General features: G+C 41.2%; 1 protein-coding gene across 7 annotated transcripts in view; it reads right to left on the bottom strand.

Annotated features, from left to right (window-relative positions):
* Nucleotides 1-23880, bottom strand: part of RBFOX1 (RNA binding fox-1 homolog 1) — a 991812-nt gene that overhangs the window by 267688 nt on the left and 700244 nt on the right. For all 7 annotated transcript variants that reach the window (XM_073542794.1, XM_073542793.1, XM_073542798.1 and 4 more), the window contains exon 4: nt 9175-9228. In XM_073542794.1, the coding sequence (XP_073398895.1) occupies nt 9175-9228 (54 nt within the window). The remainder of the gene's footprint in view (nt 1-9174; nt 9229-23880) is intronic.

Genomic DNA, 23880 nt, shown 5'->3' with positions numbered 1-23880 from the left:
AGTCGGACCCTATCCAACCAGTGCTGATGGTGTCAGACTATATAAGAACACACCCCTTTCATAAGAAAAATGATAACACCCAGTTAATAAACCCCCATTACAGGTCATGATTTGTAGGTGTGATACCTTTTAATGACTAACAAAATATAGTGAATGATGTTACAACGCAAGCTTTAGAGACTGCTTATGACTCTTCATCAGGCTCATATAACTAAATATTAGAAGAATCCTAATTATATACTGTACAGTAAAGAGCACAGGCATAGTGTGATACATGGACATTTCAATAAACGAACATTGAGCTTAAAGGGAGAATCCTTAATTAGGTAAGATTAGATAAGTGGTGTGAAAGTTTTATGGACCCCACATGCATGTGAGATCGAAGGTCTCGTAAGCAGTCTCGAAAGCTTTCTTTGCAACATCATTCACTATATTTTGTTAGCCATTAAAAGGTATCACACCAACAAGATTCCTATTTTGTTTCTCTCACTGAGAGCACTTTATATATTTTTTTCTACTGGCTAACACAGTACCAAACCCTTTTTTTTCTTTTAAGGTCATGTTTTCTAACACAATGTGCAGACATTCTGCTGTTTGTAATAAACCAATCAAAAAAGAACAATTTAAAGACCTCAACACAGCTAATATAGCAAATGGTTTCTCTAAATTCAACCCAATTTGCCATATTTGCTGAATACATAAATCACAGAATTATTCATCTCCTTCAAGTCTCAAGTGTCTCCCCGTATGCCTTAAAAATTCAATTTTAATAGCTACAATACTGTATGTAAATAAGGATGATCAGATGGGCATCATCATTGTGGCATCTGTACAGGAGCTCTACTCCTAATCATCATCCTCTGTCTCTGACTGATGTGGATGACATGCCCTACAATCTCTAACCTGAACAGTAGCCTAACAGGTATCGAGCAGGCGCACTTTTATTGCAACCGCCGGAGTTGTAAAAACAACAGTGATGTCTGCACAGGTTGGCAATGCTACTGTGCAGGCTGCGAGATCCACATTCAACATAGCCAAAGGACAGCAATTAGCAGCGCAGAGGAGGGACAGATGCCATAGAAATAGTGCCCATCGGACCATCTTCATTTAAATACTATTGAAGTCATTAAAATGGTATTTTTGGGACTATACAGGGACACAATATATATGTTCGTGGAATGTAGTACAGGAGCAGAAAAAGGTGGTGGCATTTGTTGTGCAACTCAAAAACTGGCAACAAGTTGTCTTTAAGGACATGGTGAAACGCCTTTGGCCATTATGACCTGCTGTAAACATGGTGTATAGCCAGACACCAGCCTCTGACAGTATTCCTGTGGAAATTTAGCCCATTGCTTATATGCAAAGGCCTCCAGTTCACTAATATTCTTGGATTAGTAAGAGAATGGTACAATATATTAATAGAAGAATTTACAAGAAATTGCACAAACAAGTAAAAGAATACAAAAAGATACATAGGCAATTAATGTTTCTAAAGACACAGTTGAAAACATAAATCTCAAGTTCAAAGTTAAAAGAACAATAGCTACACTAATTATATGTGTCAAAATCACCCAACTTGAACCCAATAGAAAATCTTTCATGGCATGTGAGAAGGGCATTTGCAGCATACAAACCCAAGAATGTTAGTGAACTGGAGGCCATTGCTCGTTAGGAAGAGTCTAAATCTCAGGAATGCTCATGTCTGCCAATGCATCAAATTTACAGCAGATCATAATAGTCAAAGGCCTCTGAAAATGCTTGTTATGAAGGCGTGGATAACTCTGATTTTACAGTAATAATTAAAAGCTGTATTTCCATTCAATTTGGAGAAATCACTTATTATTTTGTTCTGATTGGATTGTTGCAAACAGCTGAAAGTTTACAAACATGCTTAAAAAGCCTACTGTTCAATGGGGGTTGTATAACTTTGATTACAACTATAACTATTCAGGAAAAGTAACAAAGGATTGGTACAAGGCAAAGTTATGAGAACAACCGCTAAATAATTATTTCACATGGAATGCAAGTATTTACTAAACCAGACATGTCCATTTTTTGACACATTTTTTTCAGTTGAAAAGGTAATTAGAAATATAATTTTAAAAATTGATTTGTTAATATTGAAAGCTATTTAATCCTTTATGGTAACTATTTTAAAAACTGTAAAATAATAGGCTTTTCCTGTGATAAAACATTTTACTTCCCTTGTTAGAATGTTAGAATTGTTGCACACTTAAAACCTAATATTATTGATTTTATTTGACACTAGACAGTCTTTTTGTGTAACTACTTATATTGATTAATGCAAAACATTCATAGGAATATAGACAGATAGATACATATGAGATAGATAGATACCATATATACTCGTGTATAAGTTGAGATTTTCAGCAATTTTTTGTGCTGAAAATGCCCCCTTGGTTTATACACAAGTCATTGTGCAGAAGGCAGTTGGGGGAGGGGGAGTGACAGGAGGCGGCAGTTGTAACATCATACTCACCCTCCTCGCGCCATCGCTGAACGTCCCTGCATCTCCATTGTCCCAGCAGGGCAGCTCTTCCTGTATTGAGCAGTCACATGGTACCACTCATTAAGGTAATGAATATGCATGCATCTCCACTCCCATAGGTGTGGAGGGAATATTCATTACCTTAATATGCGGTACCACGTGACCACTCAGCACAGGAGAGCTGCAGGGAGCAGGGACAACAGAGATGCAGCGATGTGCAGCTACAGCGAGAGGAGGGTGAATATTACAGGGGAGGAATGGGAAGCACGAAGGAGGACGAGGGAGCATGGAGGAGGATGGCGGAGCATGGAGGAGGACGAGGAGCATGGGGGAGCATGGGGTATCACAGAGGAGCATGAAGAACGGAGGAGCGTGGGGGAGCACAGAGGAGCAGGGGGAGCACAGAGGAGAATGAGGGAGCATGGAGGAGGACGGGGTAGCATGGAAGAAGATGGAAGAGGTCGGGGAGGACGAGGAGCATGGAAGAGGACAGGGAGCATGGAGGAGGATGAGGGAGCACAGAGGAGCATGGAGGAGAATGGGGGAGCACGAAGGAGGATGGGGAGCTAAACCATACATAGAAGGATGGGACTGGGGGGAGCCGAACCATACATAGAAGGATAGCATGGGGGAACCACACAGAGCAGGACAGGGATGAGGGGACAATGCATACTCAGCTTATACTTGAGTCAATAAGCTTACCCAGTTTTCTGTGGGTAGCAGGTTTGACTACTGATTTTTTGTTCCTTTTTTTTTGAATGGTGGAATGTTTATTTTTATATACAAAAGTAAATTACACAAAATCCACACATTTATCTGGTCTACTTCCTTAAGCGGTGTTTGTGTCACGAACAAGTTTTTTATTTTTGTGCATTTATTTTACTAGTCAAATTTTGATTTCATACACACTACACTGTTCCAGGTGGGGTATTATGATGTTATTTTTTGGGAATGAGGTTGAATTTTGATATAAAATAATTTTTAAAATAAAATTATCAAACAATTGAACTGTTCTTTTCAGTTTCTACGCAGAAATTTTCGTAGTCTAAAACCATACAGGCCACACCTATACAGAGGTCCGCTGCAACATTATTTTGCTTTCTGTATGTGTATCTTACTATTATTTATTATTACTTTTTTAATAATGGTTGAATAATTGAGGTTGGAAAGACTGTCAAACATTAAATATAGAGATGTACAAAATTTAAACAGTCCTAGGAGACCTCAGAATGTCACACACATCAAATTTAAATTGAAAAAAGATTTCATCATCTCTATTGCTGACATTTAGTGTATACTTAGCAAATTGGTACAATTCATTTACATATCCATAAAAATACCATCTTAAAGATGTTTTTCCTCAGATGGCAGGTTATCACCTAAATTATGATGTCTGGGTGTCCCACCTCTGATCCACCATCAATCACTAGATCATGGTGCAGAGCCCCGGTTCCTCTTTAATGTAATCCACTTATAGATTGTATTAATATTTCAATAGTGTTCAGGTCCCTCATTTTTGCTATCAATCACTAAAATGTGGGCCTTGAGTCAATATTCCTACTAGTGGAGGTTAGGAATGAATGGAGCAGCAATATCACACAGTGCTTAGCTATGTTTATTCATGTCAACTTGCTGATTTAGAAATTACTAGACCAATGGAATTCTCAGAGACTTTTATCAAATTTCCTATAGAAAGGTTATAAATGTTATTAATGGAAAGCCTCCATAAAGGTTCAATCTGGTAGTTTGATAGATGTTCTTTGTTGTATAGTCACACAGATTTGATAAAGAAATGCCATCAGCAAAAATAAGTGACTTGCATAGAGCATATTTCCACTTCTTCTAGAGGCTGATTGAAGCTTTGTGAAACAACTAGAATTAGCAGATCTGGCAAAATTTCTATTAGCCAAATCTATTTACAGATAATTTATTATTTGCAAATTGAATGTTCCTCTGTTCACTGTTCCCTCACCACCTCTTGTCACCACTGTGCACTGAAACCCCAGGCATTTTAATGTTAGGCCAGGACTCATGCAGGAATGTCCCAGGCATAATTGCAATCAGAAGGCCAAAAATGAGCATCACGAGATCACATTGCACATCATGACGTCATGCTGTTGCCATGAACTTACAAAGTGAATGCGTTGAGGAGTCCTTGATGTAACCATGACCAGAAGTCCTACCCGAGAGTGTGCATCCTAAGGTCATGGCGTTTGTTGCTCTAGGTCACGGGGGTTCTGGGCCTAGTCACAGTCAGAAGTCCCAGCCTAGCATGAAGAAGCTTAGGATTTCAGCATGCGACAGCGATAAGAAGAGGTGTGGGGGAGAGTCAGTAATGAGATAGCCAGAGAGAGGTGATAGGTGAGGTTAGTATTATTTTTTATTTTGTTTTTGAACTTGTTTTCAGACCATCTATCCTACAGAAAATTGACTGCAAGCCTTCCACCATTTTGCTGAAATTGGGCTGAGCACATTGACAAAGATCTGCATTCTAGAAGATATGGATTTTTATAACATTCGAGTAGACTTCAATTCTACTCAAATAAATTCACCCATCTCTAGCAACTTCTTTACTTTGAGGGAAAAAAAAGAGAGCTAACCTCTGCGCATACCATTGTCAACCAGTGTTTCTAAGTATAGTGTTCATTCATCTTTAGAAAGGCAGATTGGCAATATAAATCCATTAATGCATTTAAACCACAATGTCTTACTCGTAACATGCATGTTACATCTTAGTTGTAACAGCTTAACTAGATATTCCAGCCACTTCTTGTGAACATTACTTGCCTGGCTAGGCTCATGCGTTTGTAGAAAGCTGAAATGATGAGCTAACATCTTTTTTCTATTTGCTGTTATGCAGTCATGTTTTGCAGTCTATTAGAGATGAGGGGTAACATATTTCATTCTGGATAGTGACATGTCAAGCCAGTGTGAGGAGACTTATATGCCATGCAATGCTCCTCTGGGAAATTAAATATGCAAAGAGGAAGATGACTTCAACTCTAGTCCCACCTACTGGAAGTAGCAAGCCTAAAAGTCAATATCAAGTCTTTAACAAGCTTTTTCACATGAATTAGAATAAAAACTAAATCAGATACTCTATTTGTAGACATGTTTCGCAGTGTTTGCCCTTCCTCAGTGCAAGGCAAGAGATCTGATTTGGCTGGCTGTGAGGCCTCTGACTGAGGTATATGGGGTAAACATCCCTCCTTGTGGAGAGTGACATGCTTGACATGCTCTCTGAAGAGGCAATTTGCATATTTTGTAGAGATGAGCAAATTTATTTGAATGTAGCTGAATACATAAAAATTTTTCCAAATTTTGGAATACAGATTTTCGTAAATTTGCTTTGCATGGATTCGGCAAATTAGAGACACCCCAGAGCAATATAAAGGACATTAATTTGCTGAGAGTAACTTTGCAGCGAATCGAATTTCTTGGAAAAATCCATACGATTTGGTAAATTTGAATTTTGGCACATCTGCTTATCTCTTCTATCTTTTATTAATATCACTAGTTATCTATTGCATAGTAGCCTTTCATAGAAACGACCACCCAAAATTGCAGTTATAAATTGTCTTCTTAGAGTATTACTCCCTATGCAAATAAAAGTCCAACTGATTTTTATTAGATACAAGGACCATTGCATATTTCTGTCCTCGAGTCTCTTCTGGACAACTATGGGAAAATAATTTGCTCAAAATAGCTAGAGTATAACATTTATCAGTAACAAAAATATATACAAATCCCATTATGTATTCAAAGGCTTGGAGTAAAGAGATTCTTTTCCTTGATCGAAAAACCCTGCACCAGAGTAAATTGGAGCAATACACAGGGTAATTGCTTGAGAGCATATTAGATTATATTACCAACTTTCACTTCAATAACAGGAAAATACCTATTCCAGCAAATGTTTTTTTCTTTACGAGTTTTTTTTTTACAAACATGAACTCATTTTCTGTGATGAGAAATGTAATTATCACTAGGGGATAAGGGAAAAAAATGTAAAACCCTTGATTATCTCTATAAAGAAAGCAGTAATTCTATTTTAAGCTCACAGTCCATAACCTCTTATCTACTAATACTGCATATTTTACACACTAACTAAAATTCAAAAAGTGCATAATAATTGCAGAGCGTTAAATAGAAGGAGGCTTAATTTATGATTTATGTAATCCAAACGGTCAACTACATGTACTGTTATTGACAGTGGTAAACTAAGACCATTTTTGCATTATAAAAATATTTACAACCATACCGAATGTCAATACTGTCTGAGCCAAACAATTGGGTCTCATACTCTGCTATGTGCTATGGGCTCATATTGTGCTCCTATGGCCATGTGGTGACTCTATAAGTCAGTATATGAAAACATGAATTATTTGACACATGGTGCAAAACCTGATGTGTCCATATGTAGACAGGAAATGTTCAACTTTGTTGCTTTGCTAGGCATATGATTGTGTGTCATGTCTCAAGGCTCTATTTGCGGCTGGAAAGGAAGTAAAAGATTAGCATGTTTCCAGGAACAAGTTTTCAGTCATGTCATAAACAAGGTACACTTTAAAGGAAACCTGACAGTAGGATGAACATCTGTTATCAAATTACATGACAATATATGCTATTAATGGAGTTCTTTCTCTGTATATCTGTATATTCTAACGAATAGGACTAGTTCAAAAGGTGTATGCTATGGCTGGACCAATCTCCCGATAGCATGGCCACAGAGACAAGACTGAGGTCTATGATCTGTTCTTACACTTTCCTCCAAGAATTCGAAATCCAGCGGATGGTCATGAACACGGAAACTTCAGTCATGTACATTGGACTTATACCTCCATGCCAGAGACTGGCGATCACAATGCGCACGCTAGAAGTTGTGGTGCATGTCAGAGATTGGAAAGTTCATGAGCTCAGGGAGCTTAGTCACACCTCAGTGGGCATGCTCTATTGGGAGACTGGGCAGAAATGGTCCACATCTAGTGCCCACCTTTGGATTAGTATTATTCATTATAATATGCATATAAAGAACTATGAAAAGGTGAGACTTGTGATATACTGTGAACTTTGCCCAAACAATTAGGTTGAATGAAAAATATTCACTAAAAGCCATATAAATAGTTTTATAGATGTTGATCCTGCAGTCAGATTCCTTTCATGGATCTACTCCCTTTCTATGGACCAAACAAAACTTTTATAGTCCTTATATCATACTTGCCAACTCTATTGGAAAATTTGGGTTAGTCTCTCAAAAGGTGAGGTATCCATGTGTGATTAAAGCTCATGAGAAAACTCACATAAACAAGAGTTTCCAGTAGATTTCCTGTGCCTGATAGCAGAATACACTATCAGTAGAAAGAGCTCCAGGATGCAAATGCCATTTTAAGGTGGAATGAGGAGTGGAGATGTGTGACCTTAAAAGGGGATATGACTCCAAAGAACATTTCCACATTTCCACATCAAAAGTTTCACAGCTTTAAGGTTGAAGGTAGACATGAGTGCATAGAGTTCAAGATATAACCTAACATATTGGGCCAGACGAAGAAAAAAAAAACGGGCAGATCCTAATTATCCCATATTAGAGGAAAAAAATCCATCCTGACTCCCCAAATAGCAATCAGACTAGTTCCCTTGACCAACGTAACCATTACAAAATCTAGTGCCCATGAACTGTATTGGATTTGGGAGAGAAAAAAAGTGGATATTTTCGCACTGCTGATGAGTAGATTGAAGATCCAAACTCAGGGGTTTGTATAAATGTGTTTTTTAATCCATGCACTTTGAAGTACACACACTTATTTGGAGCGGTAACTGAAATTGTGCTGGTTGCATACCTAAGGGTCCCGTCACATTTAGCGATGCACCAGCGATCCCGACCACGATACGACCCGGTCAGGATCGCTGGTGCATCGCTAAATGGTCACTAGTGAGCTGTCAAACAGGCAGATCTCACCAGCGACGTAGCAGCGGTCGGCGGTCATTACTTACCTGTCAGATGCGGCGATGAAGACATCCTCCCGCCCATGTCCATGCGTCTCTTGTCGGCCCAGCAGGAAGCGGCCGACAAGAAACGGCCCAGGACGTTCTTACGTGATCAGCGATAGCCAGCGGGGAGCCAGTTGGAGGTAAGTATCACATTTAGCGATATCGCTAGCAATATCGCTGTTGCGTCACAAAATCGGTGACGCTTAAGCGAGATCGCTAGCGATCTCGCTTAGTGTGACGGGGCCTTAAGTCTGAAAGCCCTATGCTGCTGGGAAGAATAAGTTAACTTCTTCCAGGCAGCAGGCTTTTAGTGTTGGTGTTGGGCAGCTTCAGAAAACTATTACCCTGCAGATTAGCCCCATATTTGCAGGTTAATAGAATTTTTTGCATGACTGGTTCCCTTTAAGCTTGCTTCTATGGGGTTGAGCATAGACTCAGAGATATACTATACAGTATAGGTATCACTGCATAAGCAAATTTCTTCCTTCTGTAAGGGAGCACTGCACAATATAAAGGGACAACTAACTGAGATTTTGTTATAAAAACACAACAGTTCAGTATAAGATTATAGATATAAAGGTTGATAGGTAGACAGATATGAAATAGATAGATAGAGAGATAGATAGACAGATAGATAGAAATAGATTGATTGATAGGGTAGATAGATCGATCAAGCTTACCTTTGATCCCCGCTCATTAAAAATTATTTCAACATCTAAGATTTTACCAAATTGCTGCAAGAAAAAAATAGTGATTATAATTATAATATAAACAGATAAATTCAAAAAGATGAAAGTTTTCACAAGAGCAACAACTATTAATGTGAAAAATTATTTTGAGGCCAACTTTTAATCTATATACAACCACTACACATCCACATTTCATAAATTGTGTTAGAAACGGAGGTCATATTATCAGGAAGCATTAATAGGCAATTTGTTAGTAAATTAATTCAGAATAAATAGACACAAGAAGCAAGAGATTGATTCTAAAGTCATCTCTGAATGTGGCTGGCTTCTGCTAGACCTTTGGATCATCTGTCTTCTTCTATTAGATTACTGCCCTTATGCCATGCTGATGCACCCTAGTCCTTACAATATGATGGTTGTTTTGTACTGCTAATGTTCTTTTTTTAATTTTTTTAAGTGTATCGTAAAACTGCATGCCTATTAATGTTACCAACAGCACTGATGATATTTACCAATTCAGTTTTCCTTTTCAGAGATTTTCTTGGAGTAATGAATAACCTTGGTATAACATGTGAGAACTATGGAAAAGTAGACGTAAAGCAAAAAGGTACTTAAAAATGACCTGACAGCAAGATATTCAACTCCTAACTAAATGCATGAGAGTAAAACTCCTTTAATAAATATTACATTCAGACAGCACTTGAAGTATTTAATTGGGGCATTTTTGAGAAATTTATCCTTGAAGTTTTGATTGCAAATACAGCAGGACGGGCGCTGAATATCCAGCTCTGCTCTCTATGCTTTCTACTTTTTCCTGCCCACCACCAGCCTCCTGTGTTTGATTGATGGGTTTCTCTTCTCTCAGTGATCTTTCTCACCTGTCCATGCGCTGTCATTACCCAGATTAATTTTATCAGAAGAAGTGGACATGCGCAGTAAGCTCCAAACGGCATTGCAAGGTCAATGGACTGGCTCCTGCAACATCATCATGAGTTTAGTGCATTTTCGCAACTTCCCATGAGATGACCCTGGGTAAAGATGGCTCCTGTGCAGAATCTTGGTTAGAGAAAGGCAGGTCACTGTGAGAAAAGCGAGCAGACCTATAAGTGCAGTGCCTGCCTCACCGTTAAAAATTCAGTAATGGATTTCTCAAAATAACCCAATGAAAAACTACAATCAAGATATGAGTGTAATAAGCAATAAAAGGGCTTTACACTCATGCCTTTATTAGGCATCAAATATCCTTCCAACATGGAAGATAAGTGCAAAATTAATTTCAGTAAAATAACAACACTAAGGTCTTACACATTTAGTATTTGGCCAGTGATGGCGTTAGGTGACGCACACTCACCATTCTGATATTAACCTATCCTAATGATTGTTCATCACTATAAAAGGAGTGGACAACCTCTTTAGTACTGTTTCCTTAACACTGAAGAATTTTTAACTTTTATTAGAAGACTTCTGTTTCTCATCATTAAACTAAAAAATCAAATTTGGTCACAGTTTTAGCTGTTTATTGGCTTTTCTAAAAAGCAAAGCTAAATGGCTCTCTGAAATGAAGTCAATTTAGGCTCTATGCACATGGTTAAACCAAATGGACAGGGCCAGTACTGCAAAACAAGGAACCCCGATGTCCCTGTACCTTGGAGCTGTAGGCATTCCATATGGCACCACACCAATAGATCTCATAAAGCCATAACAAACAGCCCTAGCATGGAAGAGACTGTTTAATACTTTCATATTATATTTTTGGTAAGAAGTGAAGACTGAGCCATGTGTAGATTTAAGGCTTGAGCCTAATTATAAGGGCTTGTGTTCATGACCATATTTTCTGTCTAAGTAGGATCTGAGTTGGATCCGAAAAAACATCACGCTTGGACCAAAGTTAGTCTCTAGGGCCATGTACATGTTAGATTTTTTTCAAGGACCGAACAGGTTCAAGGAAAAAAATTCATGCATGCCAAAGTATGATTCAATATTTAGATCATACTTGGCCATGCAAGTCAATGAGTCCATGGAGACCATCGGACTAAAATTGGATGACATTTAGTCCACGGACTGACAGAGTGGAGAAGATAGAGAATTGTTTTTCTCCATTTTCTCCTCATCCAAGAGAATTGGATCACACTTTGCTCACACTCTGATTAGAGTTTGATGAGAGTGTGATTTGCATAATCAACCTAATTCTCTTGTATGCGAAAATACACGGTCATCTGCACCTGCCTTACAACTGATGTACAGATGCTTATACAAGCTCTAAGAGAGTGTATATCTGCTCTCACAAAGGGCAGATTTCCAAAAAATAGATTTCTTAACTTAATTCTGAACACATTCTGCAGTATGCATATAAGAAAAGCAAGAGTGAAAATGTTGACAGTGATAAAAATATTAGAATGCAAAATCTGTAATCCGTTATTGTTATTCTGACTGCAACAAAATAGCTTGCAGTTTTACATCCCTTGGTAAATGACCTTATTACCAAAAGACATTATTTAGTCATCAGTGCAGTAAGTTTAGATGTGTTCCTTTTCAACAAACTAATTATTGTGCTATCATTAGTCTAAATGGGCCTGAGTTCTCAGCAGGAGGTGATTACAAATTATTTTTCACAGGAATAGGTAAGTTAAGGATAGGTGCATGAGCAAGTAACAAACTATGGATGACATGATTATTTTCTTTACTTCAAATTAGATAATGATGTGTGCACGTATATACAGAATACATATGTTTAGCAACTATTAAAGAGGTTGTCTTTCTAATTACCTTCCTTACTAATTTTGTGTTATTGTACTTTTGTACTAATTTATGCTATGTACATGTATGCTATGTAAGTATTTGATCCCTTGCTGATTTTGTAAGTTTGCCCACTGACAAAGACATGAACAGTCTATAATTTTAAGGGTAGATTATTTTTAACACAGATAGATAGAATATCAAAAATAGAATCCAGAAAATCACATTGTATAAATTATATAAATGTATTTGCATTTTGCAGTGATAAAAAAGTACCGTATTTTTCGCTTTATAAGACGCACTTTTATTCCCCCAAATTTTGGGGGAAAGTAGGGGGTGCGTCTTATAATCCGAATATACGGGGGAGGGGGGTGTATATATATATATACTGCAGGGTCCAGGGGAGGTGGGGGCAGCTTGGGAGCGGTGCTGTGAGCTGGTAAAAGCTGCCGGGGGGAGCCTTTGATCTCCTGCTCCCGCTCATATAATATGCACTGCCGCTGTCCATCACCATGGTGCTGAAACCGCACCACGGTGACTGGCTGGGGGAGCGGCGCATATTATAGCTGCCTGCGCCCTCCTTTGATCGCACATGATCCCCTGTGTTAGATATCACGAAAAATACGGTATTTGATCCCCTAATAACCATTATAATAATAATGATAAATTTTATTTCTATAGCGCCGACATATTCCACAGCACTTTACATTTCAGAGGGGACTTGTACAGATGATAGACATTACAGCATAACAATAATCACATAGATCACATAGATCATAACAGATACCAAGAGGAATGAGGGCCCTGCTCGCAAGCTTACAATCTATGAGAAAAAAAAAAAGGAGACACGAAAGGTGGGTGGTAACAATTGCCCTGATTGTATGGTCCAGCCATAATGTTAAGTGTGTAACAGTACGGACACAGAGGGCTAATAGATGCACAAAGCATGTGGGAACATGATACGGGGAACCTGGTTATGGTAAAGCTTTTGACTGTGCCACACAGGGATACTTAGGTTAATGTGTTGAGGCGGTAGGCCAGTCTGAATAAACGAGGTTTCAGGGCACGCTTAAAATTGTAGGGATTGGGGACTAATCGTATTGACCTGGGAAGTGCATTCCAAAGAATTGGCGCAGCACGTGTATAGTCATGGAGACGGGAGTAGGAGGTTCTGATTATCGAGGATGCTAACCTCAGGTCATCAGCAGAACGGAGGGCACGGGTAGGGTGGTAGACTGAAACAAGGGAGGAGATGTAGGGTGGTGCTGAGCCATGGAGTGCTCTGTGGGTGAGGACAATAAGCTTTGTACTGGATTCTGGAGTGGATGGGTAGCCAGTGTAAGGACTGGCACAAGGTAGAGGCATCGGTGTAATGATTGGTGAGGAATATGATCCTGGCTGCAGCATTCAAGACAGATTGGAGGGGGGAAAGTATGGTAAGTGGGAGACCGATTAGAAGAGAGTTACAGTAGTCCAGATGAGAATGAATAAGAGAAACAGTAAGAAATTTTGCAGAGTCAAAGGTAAGAAAAGGTCGAATTCTAGAAATGCTTTTGAGATGCAGATAACAAGAGCGAGCCAGTGATTGGATGTGGGGGGTGAATGAAAGCTCGGAGTCAAGTATGACCCTAAGACAGCGGGCATGTTGCTGGGGAGTAATAGTGGAACCACACACGGAAATGGCAGTATCGGGTATAGATGCATTAGTTGAGGGAGGAAACACAAGGAGTTCAGTCTTTGACAGGTTCAGTTTCAGATATAGTGAGGACATGATGTTAGACACAGTGTTTAGACAATCGCCGGTGTTTTCTAGAAAGGCTGGCGTGATGTCAGGAGAAGCGTATAATTGAGTGTCATCAGCATAGAGATGGTACTGGAAACCAAATCTACTGATTGTTTTACCAATAGGGGCAGTGTACAAGGAGTAGAGGAAGGGGCCTAGAACCGATCCTTGAGGAACCCAAACAGTAAGGGGAAGATGAGAGGAGGAGGAGCCAGCAAAAGATACAGTAAAGAAGTGGTCAGAGACATAGGAGGAAAACCAGGAGAGAATGGTGTCCTTGATGCCGATGGAGCAGAGCATAGTGAGGACGAGCTGATGATCCACTGTGTCGAATGCTGCAGAGAGATCCAAGAGAATTAGCATGGAGTAGTGACCGTTAGATTTAGCAGTTAGTAGATAATTAGAGACTTTAGTGAGGGCAGTTTCAGTAGAGTGTAGAGAGCAGAAACCGGATTGAAGAGGGTCGAGAAGAGAGTTATCAGAGAGATAGCGGATCAGACGGGAGTGGACCAGGCGTTCCAGGAGTTTAGAGATGAAGGGAAGATTAGAGACAGGTCTATAGTTAGCGGCACAGTTTTGGTCGTGGGATGGTTTTTTAAGTAGTGGATGTATGATGGCATGCTTAAATAAGGAGGGAAAGATACCAGAAGAGAGAGGTTAAATATTTTAGTCAGGTGAGGGGTTATTGGACAGTGAGGTGATGAGGGTGTTGAAATAGGTTTGTTTGGAGAGGTGAAGGGCAGTGTTGTATGTTCTAAGCATGAACTTATAATGGATAAAATCTTTGTGTAGATTGGATTTTCTCCATATACGTTCAGCACACCTGGAGCACCGCTGCAGGAAACGTGTTTGCAGGGTGTGCCAGGGTTGTCTGTTATGAATGAGTCACCGGAGGAGGAAAAAACAAAAATGCAAGCTAAGTCCAGAAAACCGGAGAGGTTGGTAGCTAGCGGATTGCAGACCCCTGATCCTATTCACAACAACTAACAGTAGCCGTGGAGCGTTCCTACGGTGGTCCTAGACGCCTCTTCACAGCCGGAGAACTAAATAAGCCTAAAGATAGAAAGGGGAAATCTAAACTGCCCCAGAGCAGACCCCAAAGCAATAGACAGCCCCAAACATGTATTGACGGTGAAACCAGATGAAAACACAAACACAGACAGAAAGACAGGCAGAGCAAATGAAGGGGCTCAACTAACTAGATAGGAAAGGACAGAAAAGATGCTGGCTGCAATCCGCAAAAACCCTACCAAAAATGTCCCAACACGTCTGATAGGAAAAACGGCCCCGAAGTCACTAGACTTCAAAATCCCTATATCAGCACTCCGATATATTCTGACGACAGAGCAAAAGAGATTTAACCGATCAGGGACAAAAATGGAAATTCAGCAGAGCCCCCAAAATCTCATGGAACAATAACAGAGCAAAACTTAGCTTTAGAAGACAAGAACTGAACTGGAGGCCAGAGCTCAGAGCAGAGAAATCACCAGCAACCCTACAGGGCGTCGGCTGCCTTATATCCACTCAGAGATTCCGGATGTCCAATCGCAATCCACCTGTTCAGGTGACAGGTTTCTCCCATCCAAATCAGTTTCACCACCTCCTTTAACCAGCAGAGGGAGTTCATCGGACATCAAAGGTGATCGAGAAAATGAGCTCACAACAGTACTTCCGCCTTGAGGAGGGGTCACTGAACCCTCATCCACGCCAACAGGCCGATCAGGATGGGCCCGATGAAAAGCACGAACCAATCTTTCGGCATGAATATCAGATGCAGAGACCCAAGAATTATACTCCTGGCCATAACCCTTCCACTTAACCAAATACTGGAGTCTCCGTCTAGCCAGACGAGAATCCAGTATCTTCTCAACCTCATATTCCACGTTACCTTCCACCAATACAGGGTCAGGAGGTGCCACCACAGGAACTACTGGCTCAACAAACCTCTTCAACAGAGACTTATGAAACACGTTATGGATCTTAAATGTAACAGGAAGAGCCAATCGAAAAGAGACCGGATTAAGAATCTCCAAAATCTTGTAAGGTCCAATAAATCTAGGTTTAAACTTTAGAGAAGCCACCATCATAGAGATATTCTTTGATGACAACCAAACCATATCACCCACCTTAAACCGGGGACCAATGGTCCTATGCCGGTTGGAAAACCGCTGGGCCTTTTCCGGGGAGAGAGATAACTTATCCACCACTTGGTCCCAAATCTGGTGCATTCTCTCCACCACAGTGTCAACACCTGGGCAGGCAGAAGACTCCACCTGCCCTGAAGAGAATAGAGGATGAAACCCAAAGTTACAAAAAAAAGGTGACATCAAAGTGGCAGAACTAGCTCTACTATTTAAAGCAAATTCGGCCAAGGGCAAAAATGAGACCCAATCATCCTGATCAGCAGAGATAAAACATCTCAAATAAGACTACAAAGTCTGGTTTGTTCTCTCTGTCTGCCCATTGGTCTGAGGGTGAAACGCAGAGGAGAAGGACAACTGAATTCCCAGCTTGGAACAAAAAGTCCTTCAAAATCTAGAGACAAACTGAACTCCTCTGTCAGATACAATATTCTCAGGAATCCCATGCAAGCGAACTACCTGTTGCAAAACAAGGGCACCAACTCTGAGGAAGATGGCAACTTAGGGAGTGGTACAAGATGGACCATCTTAGAGAATCTATCACAAATCACCCAGATAACAGTCATTCTCTGAGAGACAGGCAGATCAGAAATAAAATCCATTGAAATATGGGTCCATGGGCATTGGCAAAGGCATCAACAACACACTAGAGCGAGAACAAGGTTTAGACCGGGAGCAAGTCCCACAGGACTGCACAAAATTCCTGACATCACGAGATAAGGTGGGCCACCAAAAAGACTACTAGACTCTAGTACCAAAAATACCTGGATGACCAGCCAATGCGAAGCAATGAACTTCAGACATTACTCTCTTCCTCCACTGGTCAGGAACATACAATTTTCCAAAGGGACAACGCTCAGGTTTGTCCTCCTGAAACTCTTCCAGAGCACGTCTCAAATCGGGCGAGATGGAAGAAAGAACTACCCCCTCACCTAAGATGGTAGCAGGCTTGGTCACAATAGGAGAATCAGCAAAGAAACTCCTAGAGAGGGCGTCTGCCTTGACATTCTTAGTGCCCGGAAGAAAAGAGACCACAAAATCAAAACGTGTTAAAAACAAGGCCCACGTAGCCTGTCTAGGAATCAAGCGTTTGGCCGACTCAAGGTAAATCAAATTCTTGTGGTCAGTGAGGACCACGACTTGATGTCTAGCTCCCTCCAACGAATGTCTCCACTCTTCAAATGCCCATTTCATGGCTAACAGTTCCCGATTCCCCACATCATAGTTGTGTTCAGATGGGGAGAACTTTTGAGAAAAGAAAGCACAGGTATTCATTTTAGATGTTACCGGATCTTTTTGTGACAAGTCAGCTCCTGCACCAAACTCAGAAGCGTCCACCTCTACCTGAATCGGGAGTGAGACATCAGGTTGCCGCAAAACCGGAGCAGAAGTGAACCTCCGCTTCAGCTCCTGAAAGGAAGAAACAGCCTCTGGAGACCAATTCAGCACATCAGCACCCTTCTTAGTCAAATCATTCAATGGTTTGGCAATAACAGAAAAATTAGCTATAAATTTACGATAAAAATTAGCAAAACCCAAAAACTTCTGGAGGGCCTTCAAAGAAGTGGGCTGAAACCAATCTTAAATGGCCTGTACCTTGGCCGGGTCCATTTCAATAGTTGACGGAGACAAAATAAATCCCAAAAATGAAATCCTCTGTACACCAAAAAGGCATTTCGACCCCTTAACCTACAGGGAATTCTCCCTCAAAATCCGGAACACAGTCCAAACATGTTCCACATGAGAGTCCCAATCCCTGGAAAAAGATCAAAATATCATCCAGATAGATGATCAAAAATTTATCCACAAAGTCCCGGAAAATATCATTCATGAAGCACTGGAAGACAAAAGGGGCATTAGTGAGCCCAAAAGGAATCACCAGGTACTCAAAATGTCCCTCCGGAGTATTAAATGCCGTCTTCCATTCATCCCCATGCTTAATGTGAATAAGATTATACGCCCCCCTGAGGTCAAGCTTGGTAAACCAGCAAGCACCTTTAACTCTGGAGAATAGATCAGAAATCAGGGGTAACGGATACTGATATTTAACAGTAATTTTGTTGAGCGAACGATAGTCAATACAAGGCCTTAATGAACCATCTCTCTTGGCCACGAAAAAAAACCCAGCACCCAAGGGTGAAGAGGATGGTCTAATATGACCCTTCTCCAAAGACTCCTTAATATAAGATCGCATAGCCTCATGCTCGGGTACAGATAAATTGAAAAGTCGACCCTTTGGAAATTTACACCCAGGGCTCAGCTCAATTGCACAGTCATAACTCCTATGAGGAGGCAAAGACGCAGACTTATTCTCACTAAATACATCATAAAAATCAGCCAAATAGTCAGGAACATCATGCGACTGGGAAGAGGTGGAGAAATCAGGAGTGTCACTAAGAGCACACTGACAACCCCACCTCACCACAGACACAGATTTCCAATCCAAAACTGGATTATGGATTTGCAACCAGGGAAACCCCAGAACAATGGTATCATGCAAATTATGCAACACCAAAAATCTGCAATTTTCTTGATGGTCTGGGGCGACCCGCATTACCACCTGGGTCCAAAACTGAGGTTTATTCTTCGCCAAAGGAGTAGCATCAATACCCCTCAAAGGGATAGGCGTCCGCAGAGGTGTCATAGGAAACCCACAACATTTAGCAAAATCCAAGTCCATCAGGTTCAGAGCCGCTCCTGAATCCACAAAAGCCTTAGTGGAAAATGTGGACAGGGAGCAGATCAGAGTAATTGCCAGAAGAAACTTAGGTTGTACACCACCCACAGCAAATGTGTGTGCAAAACATTTCTCTCGTTTAGTTCAGACAGAAAAAACACAGCTTATTACCCCTTCTGAACTCCTGGACAAAACTCTATCACATTGCATAGGTTCAGACATTTGTTCAACAGGTGGCAACATTTCTCGTGTAATTTTACGTTCACCTAAACGCCGATCAACCTGAATGGCTAATGACATACAATTGACAAGACCAGAGGGAACAGGAAATCCCACCATAGTATCTTTTACGGTTTCTGACAAACCCTTCCGAAAGAGAGCTGCCAAGGCACCATCATTCCAGGTAGTAAGGACCCCCCACTTTCGGAATTTTTGACAGTACAACTCTGCAGAATCCTGACCCTGGCTCAAAGCCAACAGGGCTTTTTCAGCTTGATCAATAGCATTAGGTTCATCATACAACAACCCCAAGGCTTGAAAAAATGCGTCCACATTAGTTAGAATAGGATCATCAGGTGTCAAAGAAAACGCCCAATCCTGGGGATCGCCGCGCAGCAAAGAGATGACAATTTTAACCTGCTGCGCAGAGCTCCCCGATGAGCTAGGCTTCAAGGTAAGAAATAATTTACAATTATTCTTAAAATTCAAAAATTTAGACCGATCCCCAAAAACACATCAGGAGTAGGGATCTTTGGTTCAGCAGCATGTGAATGAGCAAGATAGGCGGAAATTCCCCGCACTTCAGCAGCGAGCTGCTCCACACGATCAGACAATTGCTTAATCTCCATTAAGAAAAAATTCCTCCTACGGCTCCAGAGAAAAAGAGGAAAAAATATAGATTAAAAAAAAAAAATTCTGACACTTTTTTTTTTTTTTTTTTACAATTCTTTCCTGCTATTGAGTACCCTAGAATCTGCTGTATGGCTGGTGATTCTGTTATGAATGAGTCACCGGAGGAGGAAAAAACAAAAATGCAAGCTAAGTCCAGAAAACCGGAGAGGTTGGTAGCTAGCGGATTGCAGACCCCTGATCCTATTCACAACAACTAACAGTAGCCGTGGAGCGTTCCTACGGTGGTCCTAGATGCCTCTTCACAGCCAAAGAACTAAATAAGCCTAAAGAACGAAAGGGGAAATCTAAACTGCCCCAGAGCAGACCCCCAAAGCAATAGACAGCCCCCAACATGTATTGTCGGTGAAAACAGATGAAAACACAAACACAGACAGAAAGACAGGCAGAGCAAATGATGGGGCCCAACTAACTAGATAGGAAAGGACAGAAAAGATGCTGGCTGCAATCCGCAAAAACCCTACCAAAAATGTCCCAACACGTCTGATAGGAAAAACGGCCCTGAAGTCACTAGACTTCAAAATCTCTATATCAGCACTCCGATATATTCTGAAGACAGAGCAAAAGAGATTTAACCGATCAGGGACAAAAATGGAAATTCAGCAGAGCCCCAGCCGGGGCTGGCAGAACACAAAACTAAGCAAATCAGACAAAATCTCATGGAACAATAACAGAGCAAAACTTAGCTTTAGAAGACAGGAACTGAACTGGAGGCCAGAGCTCAGAGCAGAGAAATCATCAGCAACCCTACAGGGCGTCGGCTGCCTTATATCCACTCAGAGATTCCGGATGTCCAATCGCAATCCACCTGTTCAGGTGACAGGTTTCTCCCATCCAAATCAGTTTCACCACCTCCTTTCACCAGCAGAGGGAGTTCATTGGACATCAAAGGTGAATGAAAAAATGAGCTCACAACAGTTGTCGCTGTCTTTGTTGTGTTGTTCTATGTATAGGAGGTGCAAAATCATCCATGGCAGTTTGAAGTGTTTCATTGTAATGCTTCAGTGCAGAATCAGGACATGAGAGGGAGGAGATAGGGGCCAATGAAGACTGCAAGTTCATCATAAGTTTCTGGGTGTTAATGGCCTGTATGTTTCTATAAGTATGGACAGTGGGGGGTTACTTGAGCGACCTGGCAGTTCTTGATAGAGAATGAAAGAAGGTTGTGATCAGAGAGCGGTAGAGGGGAGTTTGTGAACCATTAAGAGTTCTGGCTCCTACAGTCCAGTTAGACACTCCTAATCAACTCATTACCTGCATTAAAGACAGCTGTCTTACATAATCACCTTTATAAAAGACTCCTGTCCACCAACTCAGTCAGACTCTAACCTCTACAACATGGGCAAGATCAAAGAGCTTTATAAGGATATCAGGGACAAGATCATAGACCTGCACAAAGCTGGAATGGGCTGCAAAATCATAAGTAAGATGCTGGGTGAGAAGGATACAACTGTTGGTGCAATAGTAAGAAAATGGAAGAAATACAAAATGACTGTCAATCAACATCGATATGGGGCACCATGCAAAATGTCACCTCATGGGGTATCCTTGATCATGAGGAAGGTGAGAGATCAGCCTAAAACTACATGGGAGAACTTGTTAATGATCTCAAGGCGGCTGGGACCACAGTCACTAAGAAAACCATTGGTAACATTACGCCGACCTTCAGATGTAAATTGGGGGATCATAATTTGAATGGCTTAAATTCAAATGCCTTTCGTTCTCTACAAAGAAAAGTTACCAGTGCCACCAAAGGTTCTTTTTTAGTTACTCCACTCTCTTAGAGAGATCGCATGAAAGACCCAGACTATCCAAGTGTTCATGTGTATGAAGAAGTTGGGAAAAATAGCTGTTGGCTAAAAGATGGATTGTCTGATTTTTAACTAAGGTGTGTGGGTATTTTTAGTGTATGTTCACATGATCCAATCGTGCAGCTTTTTTTGCCCCAATTTTCTGAAATTGCTGTAAAATGGCTGTTTTCATTGAAAAACTGATACATTTTTATCACGTTTTCTAAAACCTACAACAAAAAATGCAGCACAAATGTATTATGTGAATACCCTAAAGTATTACATACTTTTCTGATATCTGCGCTGTAGGTCACTCCAAACAGATTTTATAGATGTCAAGCTTTGACCTTTGAGTTATCCTATCCAATGTCTAATCTTTCCAGTTATATTACATATGTATGAAAATCAATACCGGGTATTATATATCCTCAATCTCGCAATGATCCTCTACTGTACATGACTGATAGTTGTAAAAATGGTTGAAAGAATATTTCACTGCTTCAGTTACAAGCATTAAGTCTTCTATTACCTATAAAGACCTCACATTTAAACTTACCAGTTCATAAAATCTTACGCTACATCTCAGATGTCAACTTTTATGGTTTAATACAAAAGTCTTTTTTGCCTATTCTGTTTCTCAGTAATTACGTGATAGATACACATCATTTCAGGCCTATACTGTTGAGTCGCCTTCCCATAGTTGCAGGATCTGCAGCAAAAAGGAAATTTTTTTCTTGGGTCTCAGAGAAAATCTAATCTTCTCTAGAGCCCTAGTGGTGACTATTTTAGACACATTTCTCATTATGTATTTGTATTTTCTTATAGCTACTGTATATATTTTTATATTGTAAATAATAATCTATTGTGAAACTGCCAGCAGATGTCATTTTAAATCAAGTAGATCCATTCAAGTCCTTTTTGTGGATTTTTTCATGATACCTGTGGATTCATTTTTACATTTCTGTCATACTCTTTTTCATTTTTTAAGTGTCTTTTTTTGCCATTTTTACTTTCATTATTACCACACAGGATCACTAAAATTTATTTTACTCCTTGAGGACCGTCGATACGCATAAAATAGGTGGCCGCTAAATGGCCTTATTACATCATCGCTGTTTTTACACAGCTATCTATAATAATAAATGCCCTAACCAGCTTCCGGTTGTAACAACTTCCGTCCAGTTGTAACCGGTGACGTCACCACACACACACGCACATGTTAACCCTCAACACACCACACCGCCTCAACACACACTCCTCTCACCTTTCACCTCCACTCATGTCCACTCACTCTTTCACTCCACATACGTTCCTTTCTCTCACTCCGTTTCTCATACTCACACCGTCATCGTCGCTGCCCCGACATCTTCCTCCGCCGCCGCGATCCAGGATCCAGACGTTCTCCAGGCCGCCGACATGTTCTTGCGGGACGCCATCTTGGATGTCGTGAAGTCCCGCGAGATTCAAGATGGCGTTGCCGCAACAATATGTCGCTGGCGTGGACTACATCGGGATCCAAAAAGATGGCGTCGGCGAAATCTCGTGAGATTACGCCGACGCCATTTTGGATCCCGATGTCGCCCATGCCAGCGACATGTTGTTGCGGCGACGCCATCTTGAATATCGCGGGACTTCACGACATCCAAGATGGCGTCCCGCAAGAATATGTCGCTGGCGTGGGCGACATCGGGATCCAAAATGGCGTCGGCGTAATCTCGCGAGATTTCGCCGACGCCATCTTTTTGGATCCCGATGTCATCCACGCCAGCGACATGTTGTTGCGGCGACGCTATCTTGAATATCGCGGGATTTCACGAAATCCAAGATGGCGTCCCGCAAGAACATGTCGGTGGCCTGGAGAACGTCTGGATCCTGGATCGCGCTGGCGGAGGAAGATGTCGGGGCAGCGACGATGACGGTGTGAGTATGAGAAACGGAGTGAGAGAAAGGAACGTATGTGGAGTGAAAGAGTGAGTGGACATGAGTGGAGGTGAAAGGTGAGAGGAGTGTGTGTTGAGGCGGTGTGGTGTGTTGAGGGTTAACATGGCAAGAGGTGTTAACGACGCCATCTTGCATTCGTGAAATTGCGTCATTTACCTCACGCCGACTTGCTGTGCGGACGCTTGGCATTGCCTGTACCACCATAACTACTGCTGCCTTGGTTCTATGCCTGTTTACTGCCGGTGTCTAATTACTGGACCAATTTGCCTGTACCGCCATAACTACTGTTGCCTTGCTCCTCTGCCGGTGTCTAATTACAGGACCAATTTGCCTATACCGCCATAACTACTGCCTTTGTCCTCTGCCGGTGTCTAATTACAGGGCCAATTTGCCTCTATCGCCATAACTACTGCTGCTTTGGTCATCTGCCTGTTTACTGCCGGTGTCTAATTACAAGGCCAATTTGCCTCTACCACCATAACTACTGCTGCCTTGCTCCTCTGCCGGTGTCTAATTACAGGGCTAATTTGCCTCTACCGCCATAACTACTGCTGCCTTGCTCCTCTGCCGGTGTCTAATTACAAGGCTAATTTGCCTCTACCGCCATAACTACTGCTGCCTTGCTCCTCTGCCGGTGTCTAATTACAGGGCTAATTTGCCTCTACCGCCATAACTACTGCTACCTTGCTCCTCTGCCGGTGTCTAATTACAGGGCCAATT

The sequence above is a fragment of the Dendrobates tinctorius genome, unplaced genomic scaffold, assembly GCF_039654945.1.
Source record: "Dendrobates tinctorius isolate UK_male_01 unplaced genomic scaffold, ASM3965494v1 ptg000129l, whole genome shotgun sequence".
Taxonomy (NCBI): domain Eukaryota; kingdom Metazoa; phylum Chordata; class Amphibia; order Anura; family Dendrobatidae; genus Dendrobates; species Dendrobates tinctorius.
This window is presented reverse-complemented; position numbering and strand designations above follow the sequence as displayed.